Source organism: Achroia grisella, unplaced genomic scaffold (assembly GCF_030625045.1).
Source record: "Achroia grisella isolate CSIRO2021 unplaced genomic scaffold, CSIRO_AGI_Agris_v1 utg109, whole genome shotgun sequence".
Taxonomy (NCBI): domain Eukaryota; kingdom Metazoa; phylum Arthropoda; class Insecta; order Lepidoptera; family Pyralidae; genus Achroia; species Achroia grisella.
This window is the reverse complement of record NW_026712573.1, coordinates 8,779,975-8,792,451: the sequence shown is the minus strand read 5'-3', so window position 1 is coordinate 8,792,451 and position 12,477 is coordinate 8,779,975. Positions and strand designations below refer to the sequence as shown.

The window sequence follows — 12,477 nt, the reverse complement described above, 5'->3', positions numbered from 1 at the left end:
AACGGTGATTGTTCTATTGTGTTGGACAAGATGAATGTTGGTCCAGTAGTTGGTCCGACCTTGAGGTATATTAAAATTTATTTACTAGCTCAGACATGTTTAGCTAAGGCTAAATTATATTTTAAGATAGGGAAAATGCGTTTATACATACCGTATCCGTTGGGCTCAGATACATGTATATGGGACTACTAAAATAAATATTATTATATCAAATTAAAAACTCGGTCTTATGAGCTAGACGATAGTTAGACTTAGACCTTATTTCTCAGCCCGTGGCGCATATCCTGCTTAACAATACCTACCCTAGTTTGAGGGGGAAGTTGGAGTAATGGATGACGACAAACATGAAGACTTTGCCACTTTTATTAACGATAAAAGAGTCCAGTACACATACTTACCGATAAAATATATATAGATAATGATCAGACTAAATATATAGTGATGGATGTTAATTGACAAGATTGTTTAGTTCATTTTCTGCGTTGAAACGATCAACAAATTCTAACAAAATGTCTTTCCTCGGGAAAACCTACACAGCCGGGAGCGAAGAGAACATCGAGGCTTTCGTCAAAGTTTTGGGTAAGCAATATGTGATCTTCTTTGTTATGAAATGTCAGTTTGTTAAGCACTTATTGTATTGGTATTATAGTTGTTATTAATCAGTCAGTCTTAGTGCAATTTTGACATCTTTATTATTTATTATAATTATAAAAAAATAACAAAGACAAATGTTAAAATAATAAACTTTTAGTTTATGTCCTATTTCTTTCGAGTGTAATGCCTTAACATATATGTAGGTCTTGATAGTGGTGTCCTAAGTAGTATCTTCTAATGCTATATTTTTTTCGTACTTCTCTATGCAGTGTTTTCACCTCTGATCCAGAGGCCTGCTTACCAATCCCGGTGCTATTTATTAAATCTACATATTATCTATACATCTATACATATAAATAAAATTGGAGTGTCTGTTTGTAATATTGAAAAAACCGTTTTTTACTACATGCTTATGAATATAAATACGGTACATAAACCAAAGTAACATTTTTTACAATTTTTGACTGTCTGTCTGTTTGTTCCGGCTAATCTCTGAAATGGCTGGACCGATTTTGTCAGGACTTTTATTTTATTTCATTTAAGAAAATAAAGTTGAATTCCACGCGGACGAAGTCGCGGCTGCAGCTAGTCTAATATATAAACGTTGTTATTCTCTAATAATAAATATGAGTATATAATAATATATTTCGTAAGGGGTATATTAGACTAAATAGATAAGTATGTACTGAACGCTTCTGTTAGAAAATAGTGACACAATGACATACATATATCTACTACGTATAGTCTATCAACATGAAAATAGGGTTGCCATCCGTCCGGGTTTCCCCGGAGTTGTCCTGGTTTATAGAGCGTATATAGAACGTCTAGGGTAATGTATTTCTTTTAGGTTTAATATAAAAAGTGTTTTATTTTAAGAACAAAAAAAATCGAACTGATTATTAAAACAAACTGTAAGAAGATTCTGTTTTGATAAGTATATTTAAAATGATGCCAAAAAATTACTACATTTAATTTTAAGTTCTAAAAATAAATAAAAAAGTGATCTATGACATATTTAAATGTTTATGTTTAAAAAAATTGACATGTCCGGGTTCTGGACTCTAAAAGCCGGGGTTTTCACGCGTTGTTTCCAAATTTTTGAGATAGCAACTCTACATGAAAGGTACAACAACTTCTTATATACGATAAGAACGATAAGAACCTTATAATAGTCTCATGGGTTATGAACCTTTTATTACGAGTAAGTATAAAAAATAGTATATAATTATTACAGAAATAAGAACAAACATCACGTACCATTCTACTTTTTTTACTAAAGTCCCCTAAATTCTATCGTAATTAATTCATAGTTTGTATAGAAAACTCTCAGAGCAAAATACGTGTCTACTTACATATTAATACTGATAATATTATACAGAATGCTTATATTGTGCGGGCACGAACCATCAACTATAAGAATATGAGGCAAGGAGTTATACCAAAACCTCATCAAACTCGTTAAATCATGTGTAGGGGAAGGCAACTTCTAGAAGACACAGTATGTCCTAGAAATAGTCTTTACCAAGGAGACGAGATTCGTATAATGTCCACGTGAATATCTTTGGCGAACCTATTTTTGCTGCTAGGCAGCTTGACGACGTCATTAGTTGATGTCCATGGTGCTGTTCATGTATATAGGCAGTGGCCAGATAGCCATTATTTTTATTTGTTTCTCTTCTGTCGTGTTTAATTTATCATTAGGTATAGGGATATATTGATAGATTTTTATAGTTCTGCCACGATTGAATAGCGTTGTTAAACGTTGTTTTGCCATATATGTAAATTAAAATCGCTATTAAAAAATAGGGGTTAGTGGTAGAAGGGTGAAAATTTTGAGTTGTATGTAGTTTTTAATGCCTCATTATAAAAAATTAAAAATTAAAGTCCAATAATTAAAAAAGAAATGTTGGTGGATAACCCTTATCACTTAGGGGTATGAAAAATAGATAATAGCCAATTCTCAGATCTACTGAATATGCATATAAAATATCGTAAAAATCGGTCTAGCCGTTTTGGAAGAGTATGGAAGTAACATTGTGACACGAGAATGTTATTTATAATAATATATACCCAACCATTTCAGTTGCATAAAATGTTTCTATCATAATCTTAGAAAGCAGTCACAATTTTTAATGTCTAATTTACAAAATTATAATATTATCAGTTAATTTCAGAATTAATACAGTTATCATTTTTCAATTAAGCTTGTTTAATTTAATACCATTTAAGTTGATATATTTTATGTAACTCATATACATTTTTATATTAAGTTATCTTGAGTAATAATAATGTGTTGTAGGATTATCTGTCCTATGATAAATTACTACGTTATTCATCGTCCGTTCCAATTATTTTTCTATTTTAGGTTAATGCATATATAAAATACTAGCTGTGCCCGCGACTTCGTCCGCGTGATTGACATTGGATAGCATTTTTAATTATTTAGGCTAATTATAAAAGTTTCATCGTGTGTAGTTTCATTTAAATCAGTAGTTTTGAGGTGAATGTAAGAAAGACAGATAGACAGAGTTACAGCATTTATAATATTAGAATCTAATATTATACTATACCTATGTTATCTGTGATATTAGTAAGAATAAAGGGCTCGAAAAAAACTGAATTGAATAGTTAGTTAGTTAGAATAAGTTTTGGTGCATGGATAGACCGTACTTTTGTACGTGTTTACTATTTATGTCTTATTTACAGTAACATATAAGATACAATTTATCCGGAGAATACTTGTGGTATAAAATAAAATCAATTGTTACAGGTTTACCCGCAGAAATGACAACGAAACTTGCCCAGTACAAGCCTGATCAAAGGTTCGATAAGGAAGGTGATACGTACAAACATACTGTCATCACGCCCTCTAAGAACAAAGTGATCAGTTTCAAGTCAGGTGTACCTTATGAAGATAAACTCAGAAATCTTATTCCAGTAAGTACATTCTTTTTATACATATCTTTTATATTTAATTGGGATAGCAAACGAGCCGACAATACCCTAGTAACGGTAAGTGATAACCGTCGCATATCAGTAGTGCTATTCATGTATATAGATACATGAATAGCACTACTGATATCACGTTATCATGGCACCATAAGTGGCTTTTCCATTTCGGACGATTTAAACGATCTGCCTCCTTGTTATTTTACCTTTCTACCAATACACATAGTAGACTGTTTGGCGCTGACACAGATGTAACAGGCTCGACTGAGACCTACCTCGACTAAAATAATTCTATGTAATAATATCTTAGAACAATTCCCATAGTACTATCTAGTCCGCTAGTAAGCTAAGCAGAGCTTGTATTATGGGTACTAGACAACTGATATGAATACATTGCTATTGTTAGTAAATACATACATTATATACTTAGAAAACATCCAAACCAATACAAACCATCATATTTATGAATATAAACATTTGTACCGTTCGGGGAATCGCACCCGCGATCATCGGAAGTAAGACGGCGACGACGGCGTGCTAAAGCGTAAATCCACCGAGGCCGTCAGTTTAAAATCTATGGCACATAATACAATATTTTCAATCAAAATGGCTTGTTTCCGATGTAATTACAGTATCTTTTTTCAAATAGATTTAATAAAAAATTTAATTCAATTTTATTTCTTTGTATAAATAAAACACCAAATGCACAAGCTTGGAATGTTAATACGAAGGAAACTCCATAAATTTTCAACATTTCTTAGCCACTACAATGGATTTAGCGAAATAATCAAACATTATTATTTGTAATTACAGGTTAAAATTACCTATACCGTAGACGGAGACACCGTTACACAGGTTATTCAGGATGATGAAGGCCGAAGTGGCACATTCAAATTGGACTTTGCTGGTGATAAGATGACAGCGGTAAGTTTTTACTATTAGAATTTAATTGGGTAACTTCTCACTTCGGTAACTCACTTCAGTGTTTTTTTTAGAATTTAAACATGATATTACTTTATAATCCAACAATTAAATAACAGTCTTGTTATAATAATATACCTACCAGTTTAGAATAATTAACGGTCATAAAATGTTTTTTTTTAATTTGTAATACAATGACTAACTCATTTAGTTTTATTCACTATTTTTCAAGTTAGTTATAAAAAGTGAATTTAATAAAGTAATTGATAATTTCAATAAATTTATATTTTTAAACTATAGACAGTACTACCAGTAAAGTATATAAGGGTATACTTATTCATACGTTTTATTTTCTTTAAGATGTAAAAGTTCTAATAACAATGTATTTTCTCTATTTCAGACGGTCACAGCCAGTTTCTGGGACGGTACAGCAGTCAGACATTACACCGCTGTTTAACTGACTACTGTAAAAAATGAAACATCTTGTTTCTATTTTTTTTTAATTGTATATAATTTATTGATGTAAAATAAAAACCATGACTATTTTAATACAAAATTAAAAAATAATTTAAGGAATGTTATTTAATTCCTGTAATAATTTATGACGAAATCTGTTGAATTTATGTAGGCTTAATAATAACTCAGGATAATTCACATAGCGCCATCTAGTTTCAAACTAAAGCGTAGAGCTTGTGCTATTAGTATTAAAAAACTCATAGAAATAGGTACATAAACACATTCTTTGAATAAGTATATAATGTGCATAGAAAACATCCAAGTCAGTATTCCTCTTGAATATGTTTGTACAAAATTATACCCGCGATCAAAGGAACCGAGGCAGTATGCTAAACTGTTAGATCAAATAGGCTAGTGGTAAATAAATGCGATTTTTCGTATATAGTCATAGAAAACAGTAGGTATAAATGTTAGAATTTTTACAATAGGTTTATTAAATAAATATATGAAGAATTATTTACATAATATTTCTTAGGATATTTATTTATAAAATGTAGCTCTTAGAGAAGTTAAGGTATGTATTCGTATGTTCTGATACATTTCCCACTCCAGCCATTTGCTGTTGTAGTCTGAAAAGAAAACAATATTTATATGGCATTTCATATCAAGTTACGGAAAAGAAAAGACAGAGAACGACATAGAATAAACGTCTACGTTTATTCTAAGTTCTATTTTAATACGATCGATAAGTTCAAGTTTACTTCATCTGCAATTATAGTCGCATATCTTACCAAACTTCTGCGTTTGTAACGCAGAAGTTTGTGAGTGCGGCAGGATGTTTGTTACTCTTTCACGCAAAAACTACTGAATGGATTTTAATGATATAGCTTACACATCTCAATAACATATAGGTTTAACCGCGGGCACAGCTTGTAATATATATATTAGTACTACCACAGTTAACATAATAAATATTACATAGTATTACTTACCGCAGTCATTAAACCGTCTGTATACGAACGTATTTGTGTGGATGTTCTCTTCTCCGGATCTGTTTGTAAGTGAACTAAATCATTGCCATTAAAACTTATTACTGAAGTCACCTGAAAATGTATTATATTTTATATAATTGGAATCACAAATTTGTTGGCCCATCTAATTATGAACTTGACTTAAATATAAATACAGTAAGGCAAATTAAGTATACATTTAAATTTTCAATGAAACTAATATAGATCGTTATTTACACTGTATTCCATATTTTTAGTTTCAATGAAAATAATAGAAAGTAGATAAACATATAATAGCGCTTATTCCGTCTATGCTTGCCATAATACAGATTAATTATTTTTCTATATTTGAGTATAAATGCATATTATAGTCTTTACTAAATTTATAAAGACAGAGAGAGCTCATTTTGTTATGAGGAGAGTACAATCTGGAAACACTGCACTGATTTGAGAAATAGTTAAGTGACTGAAAGGTGCATTGTACCAGAGTGACATGACATGTTAATATACAAAAACTAGTTAAGAGCTCCAGGACGAAGTCAAACTATTGAAACTTTTAAATTATTCAATTCCTTTACCTTTGGCTTTCAAGTCTATATTTTTATTCTAATAATTAGTAGAATAAAACAAAATAGAATAAAAAGCCCTACACAATGGCAAACGTATTAGCAAAGTATTATTTAGACGTATTGCCTCTGATTTCTGTGAAGTCTGTACGCCGTTTTATTCTGTCTTAGAATATTTTCTTTTATTTAATTTTGTTTACCTTTACGCCGTCGGCTCTTTCTTCAGTAAACTCTTCGTCCGGTTTGAATGTGATCTGTGTGTTCTTTATGGTGGTCTGTGTTGTTAGAGTGAATGAGTTATTCTCGTTACGGCTTAATGTGATGACGGGAGTGACGGATGCGGCGGCCATACGAGAGACGAAGCCTATTCCTGTAGGTAGTTTATTATTTGATTGGTTTTTTTTAATGGATGATAATGGCCAGCTCCCGCCTGCGCTAACGGTCCGCGCTAGTAGGGCACCAGTCGAGGATAAGATGAACCTGAGGTCAGTTGGCAAATTCACTAGGAATTTACCACAATGGTTTCCAGGGAGAACCGCATGGACGTCAACCTGATATGGGACATTGGTAGCAATGAGGTTATCAGTTCATATCAGCAATAATGTCTTTCCCCCTATTCGATTTAATTTATACCGTAATTTATGCCATAATTAAATATACAGACGCGATTGATAAAAGAATCTGAATCTAGAAGTTGGTATAGAATATTCTTTATCGAACTCTATTTTTTTATTTACATTTATGTAACTTTATTTATTGGTTATTTTGTAACTCATTTTGAAAGTAGATACGACGCAACTATAGTAACTAACTTCATTATTTTATTTATTTGTACCGTGAATTTATTATACAATGTATGGTTTCACTATTAGCCGTTATGTTACGGTCTAAATGATAATTTGAAGCAATTTTAGCCATAGAAACAGTTTAATGAATTTACTTATTCAGTTTTAATTCTATTTGCATATATGTATTGTCAGATTATAACCATTTACCAATATGTCAAGATGCATTCATATATTGTAACGTAGGTAACATACATATATGTTACCTACGTTACATATATAATAGCAACTTGTTTATGTGCTGTTACTTCATGAAGAGCAGTATAAAGAACATACGATGTAATATATTAAATAAAATAAAAAATTATTTGTTAAAAAACTAATTAACCAGAAAATGTATTTTTTATATCGAATGCAAATAGTGTTAATAGTAATTCGTAACCACTATAAATAAGCATTAGGTAAGATTCGAGGCACTCTGTTTATTATAAGCACAAAATGTAATGTTGATTTACACTTATACTATTTATTTACTAACTATAATATAATAGACAGCTATTTCTTTATTGTGAAATTTTACATACACAACAAACAATAATATCAGAGCCAAATCGGAGCAGTAGGTGGCGCCCTAGATTGCTTCCTAAATAACCTCCTGAACTTCATCTGTAGCGAAAACGGGGCGATTTCTTAGTGTGTCAGAAGACCGAAGATACGATTTTAACGCCACCACCCCTGATCCGATATAGCTCCGATTTTCCAAAACGAACTACATATGGCGCGAAGACGTTTCAGCCTAGAAAAAAAAATTGTACATTTTGCAGTGTTAAAATAGAAAAAAATTGTACTAACCAAGAAATTTCATATATTCGTCAAAGCAGTCGGAAGTCTTCAATTTATATTTTCTATCAACAAATTTTTCCATATTTTATTTAAAACTTACAACTATCACCTTAGATGTACAAATACGCAACTAAATATAATATATAACTGTATGAGTAGGTATATAATGGCGGTATAGAAATTTAGAGACCAGTGAGAAAACAATTTAAACCATTATAAGTAATTCTGAATTTAATCCAAATTTATTTTGTAATATGATTCCTAATAACATTCATGAGTGCACTCTAATTCTTTCTTTTCTTGTTTAACAATGGAAAACCAGTGGAGTTAGTTAAGAATAGTAGTTTTAGAAAAAAAATCCACAGTGAGAGAGCGCATTTGTGTGAACTGTGAAACCACTCCACTGCAGAAATTGTAGCACCTCTTGAAAGACAGTATTCTAAAGATTGAGGCTGTATTGTATATTATGTCAATACATACAAAACTTATAAAGTTATGAAAATCTAGGTGAAAATGCGGCGAATTACTAGTTATAACATACAAGAAAAAGTTTGTTTGTTTGTAATACTTTATTATACAATAGAAATTATAAATAAAAGGACACAATTGACTTAAAGAATAAATAAGTACAATGGCGGACTTATTACAAAAGAGGGATTTCTTTCAGTCAAACTTAGAGAGAGAGGAATTGTAAAGTGGTGGAAATAGGTACAATAAAAAGTACGCGTCACAATGACATATATACACAAATACATGAAAATATATAGAAATTATTATAGTATATATAATAAGAATAAATGTTGAATACATTAAATTTAAAAAAATAATAAATTTAAAAAACTAAAATACACATATACATACAATACATGGTAATAATTAGCACAAGTACATCATTCGCAGTATGACATACTTTAACTATTGACTCTACACATAAACTACGTTGCATGAAGATTATTTAAATCATTTAAATAATCTTCATTATTTAAATTAAATGTAATTAATAAATACGTTCATATACTCTAATACATTGTTTGTCCCATCCATCAACTGTGGTAACCTGAAAAGCAACAAACTTTGTTAACGTATTATATAAATCATGCATGAGTTTAATGAAACAATAGATATAACTGCCCGATCAATTAAAAAAAACTTTTACATACAACTAATATAACATATGGGAAATTGAAACTTTAATTTTTTTACATAAAGGTTATTTAAGAGAATTTGTATACATTACTTGTTAGAAACTCTCAGTATTCGAGTTTTGCGCTTTACCAATTTTAGATACATCGTCTTACTACTTCATTTTTATTTCAATATACAATCGAGGGCAACGGGTTAATATGTTACAAAATTGTTAATTTTTTTATTTTAAACAGTCTTAAATATTTTTAAATGCAACTGTAAAATGATCTGTAAGTTATTGAAAAAAAAAAATTATTAATCTTTCTTACTTTAGTTACAGTTCAATTGCAGATTACGAAACAGACGAAGGGAACAACGAGTATACAACAGGCATTATGACATGCCAAGTTCCACAGATACGTATAAGAGTGCCGTAAAATCATGAGTAATATCAGATCTAAGAATTGATACAGGTCTTTCCCTACCACTCCTTCGATATTGCCCCAGTTTTTAAGGCAGTGTATAGCTTGTTTAATGGATTTAGGTGATACATGTATTATAGGACCTTCTCTTACCGCCATAAGGGAGTTTTCCGTAAAAGTTCGTACGACTCTAGTTTTTCTACCGCTCTCCTCTGTACTCTCATGAATTAGGTCATTTCCTACAATTGTACATTTGGATTTTAACTGAAACAGAATTATGCAATTCAATATACTGAAGAGTTTATGAATAATATAATGAATACAAGCAAAAACACAGTAATGTTCACTAACTACTTAGATACGACAGACAGCAACGACCTCCAGTATATTTTTTAGTCATTTCATGAAAGCAAATGATTTAGTACCTCCCATTGATCATTAAATAGATCTGAATTTAACTGTCATAACTGAAATAGCAATGATCATCATTGCTGATGATCATGATTTATGGAGCTATACTTTGTACAAAGTGGGTTCCATGGGTACGTCTGTCTCACATCAGCCGGTAAGCGGTTTGCTTTGTTAGCTGTGTTTCGTTGGTACCTACTCGTAGATATAGAGACTAATTACACACTCACACTGAAACTATAGGGCAGGTAAGGGGCATGAAACCTCAATACTCCAGAAAGATTACACATGAAGAGGTATCATGTTCATCGTGCTGTTCATGTATATAGGAAATACCTGCCGCAATCCGTCAGGTGGACCGTTAGCTTGTTTACCTTTCCAGTTACAGAAAACACTTACCTATAGGTATACTTGAAGGGATAAGGGTCGACAATTAAGGCTGCATTACCCATAATGTGCTAACTAAAATTCTCATCTTTCATTCTTCACGATTCGTCACTCTTACGGATGACTTCAGTTATTATCAAAAATATACACAATACTACCTGTGCTCCATCTGCAGGCCTCTCTTCAATGAACTCTTCGTCAAGACTAAATGTTAGAGTGATAGTTTTAAGTAAAGAGTATGACGTAAATGTGTAAGTGCCATCTTCATTGAGAACTAAACTGCAGACTGGTGAGACACCTGCAGCGGCTGTACGAGCTAATAATCCCACACCTAAAAATTTTGCAAGTTTGTTCATTCAAATATGTTTTTGGCACCGATTCATCGATTTTGGGTTTTTATTTTGATTGTATTTAATTAAATCAATATGATTTATTGTTCATCCTGCTCACAATAAAAGTTGTGATATAAAATCACAATTAATGTTCTCTTTGTTGTAATGTAGGCTTGTTAAAAATGTTGTTGAAGATAAAATAGAAACATTATATGAAATTTAATGTGTGCTAGCGCCATCTGATGTTATGCGTGGACAAAACTAGCAGCATTCCTAATTATGATAAATTAGTTCTGACATCCAAATCTAGATGGCGCTAATAATAATAATATTGAAATAAATAATATGTCCTTGAATTGTATTGGATTCCATTAACTAATAGGTATTCATCTATATACTCTTTAAAGATAATGAGAGCATGACTTGAAAGTAGGGTTAAACAAATTTGTAGTAGGAGTAAGTAATTTTTTTACCTCATTAAACATTGCTAATTGTTTTTAATAACATTAGAACTTACCAATGAATTTTAAATATTCATCGAAATTCTCAGATGATTTTAGTCCATATTTATATTGCAGATAATGTTCCATGTTGTTGTTATTATTATTAGAATATTGTAGGTGCAATTTAATGTGATTAAAATATTTCTAATTTCTTTCTCCGTAATAATTTACATTAAAAAGAGCACAAAAAAATAGTATACAGATATCTTGTGGAAAACGATAATACTTCATGATAATGATAACATTATTCACTTTGCTGGGTTATAGATAAGGAGCTATTTTATGTTCTGTGGCACAGATTAAATTAATCCAAAGGTTAAATTATAGCGACATCTCTTAGTCCATTCCAAAAACATTGCATGTAGGATAGTAATATAGCGGGAATTTTAAAGCAGTCGCTGTTAATTTAGACGATAGACTTAAATATTTTAAAATTGTAAATTATGAGTACAAACGGGAGTGGAAATACATTTTACTAGCTAATAAATTATCATTTCGTCTATAAATTTGAATGGTACATAAAGCCGCAACAAGATGTTAAAGGGTATATACCTACCTAAGTCGTTATTTTATTATTTTATCCTTAAATATAGAAATACAAAATAAAAGCAAATGTATATCATATTCAGCACTACTAAAAATGTCTAACATTAAATTATAATATCTGGTATACCTATGAAATCCACTTGGAACATTTTTGTAATGTTAGAACAAATATGGTAGAAATAATAATTATGTACAAGGTAACAATAAGACGATAAATATTTAGGCGAATCGATTGACATTGTTATTTGGCACAAACTCCTAATTAATGATAATTTGATGTCATAGCTGGAATGTTTTAGTCGTAAATGTTTATAAAATTGTAATATATGTTTCATTTACATTCATTTTGTATTTTTGGGCATTTATTTGCAAATCTGAGTATCTCTTCGATAACAATAATATTTTTTATTCTTTATTTTCCTTTCTTTTAAGTCAATAAATATTGAAGACGGCAGGAATTAATTGTATATACCTACATTTGGGAAAGTGTAATTAAATAACGAGATTTAATTCAATATTAATAGAATAAAACTCATTTACTGTTTTAATCATATATTGTATTATAATACAATTTTACTTATGTTAATAATTAGAATTAGTTCTACATACATACATCATTAAATTTGTGAT

The 12,477-nt window shown here is 30.6% G+C and overlaps 3 protein-coding genes across 3 annotated transcripts; 1 reads left to right on the top strand and 2 right to left on the bottom strand.

The window, feature by feature from the left end:
- The first annotated feature begins 509 nt into the window (after positions 1 to 509).
- LOC131846513 (fatty acid-binding protein 1-like) lies at positions 510 to 4,921 on the top strand. The gene is made up of 4 exons (XM_059195840.1): positions 510 to 579; positions 3,365 to 3,531; positions 4,357 to 4,467; positions 4,865 to 4,921. Exons 1-4 carry the CDS (start codon positions 510 to 512, stop codon positions 4,919 to 4,921), a joined length of 405 nt encoding a protein of 134 aa, XP_059051823.1.
- Positions 4,922 to 5,477: 556 nt separating this feature from the next.
- On the bottom strand, positions 5,478 to 8,221 carry LOC131847017 (fatty acid-binding protein-like). The gene is made up of 4 exons (XM_059196459.1): positions 8,134 to 8,221; positions 6,697 to 6,866; positions 5,913 to 6,023; positions 5,478 to 5,549 (listed from the first exon to the last, which is right to left on the bottom strand). The coding sequence occupies exons 1-4, from the start codon at positions 8,204 to 8,206 to the stop codon at positions 5,490 to 5,492; spliced, it is 414 nt and encodes a 137-aa protein (XP_059052442.1). The 5' UTR covers positions 8,207 to 8,221; the 3' UTR covers positions 5,478 to 5,489.
- An 889-nt stretch (positions 8,222 to 9,110) lies between these two features.
- On the bottom strand, positions 9,111 to 11,553 carry LOC131847026 (probable fatty acid-binding protein). Its single transcript, XM_059196471.1, has 4 exons — positions 11,316 to 11,553; positions 10,625 to 10,797; positions 9,825 to 9,935; positions 9,111 to 9,181 (listed from the first exon to the last, which is right to left on the bottom strand). Exons 1-4 carry the CDS (start codon positions 11,386 to 11,388, stop codon positions 9,122 to 9,124), a joined length of 417 nt encoding a protein of 138 aa, XP_059052454.1. The 5' UTR covers positions 11,389 to 11,553; the 3' UTR covers positions 9,111 to 9,121.
- Positions 11,554 to 12,477: the final 924 nt, after the last annotated feature.

Coding starts and splice junctions, on each gene's coding strand:
- LOC131846513 (XM_059195840.1), top strand. CDS start 510: ATGTCTTTCCTCGGGAAAACCTACACAGCCGGGAGCGAAGAGAACATC. Junction 580..3,364: donor GGCTTTCGTCAAAGTTTTGG/GTAAGCAATATG, acceptor CAATTGTTACAG/GTTTACCCGCAGAAATGACA. Junction 3,532..4,356: donor AACTCAGAAATCTTATTCCA/GTAAGTACATTC, acceptor TTGTAATTACAG/GTTAAAATTACCTATACCGT.
- LOC131847017 (XM_059196459.1), bottom strand. CDS start 8,206: ATGGAAAAATTTGTTGATAGAAAATATAAATTGAAGACTTCCGACTGC. Junction 6,867..8,133: donor CGAATATATGAAATTTCTTG/GTTAGTACAATT, acceptor AACTACCTACAG/GAATAGGCTTCGTCTCTCGT. Junction 5,550..5,912: donor CAGACGGTTTAATGACTGCG/GTAAGTAATACT, acceptor TTTTCTTTTCAG/ACTACAACAGCAAATGGCTG.
- LOC131847026 (XM_059196471.1), bottom strand. CDS start 11,388: ATGGAACATTATCTGCAATATAAATATGGACTAAAATCATCTGAGAAT. Junction 9,936..10,624: donor GGCCTGCAGATGGAGCACAG/GTAGTATTGTGT, acceptor ATTCTGTTTCAG/TTAAAATCCAAATGTACAAT. Junction 9,182..9,824: donor CGGAAAACTCCCTTATGGCG/GTAAGAGAAGGT, acceptor GTTGCTTTTCAG/GTTACCACAGTTGATGGATG.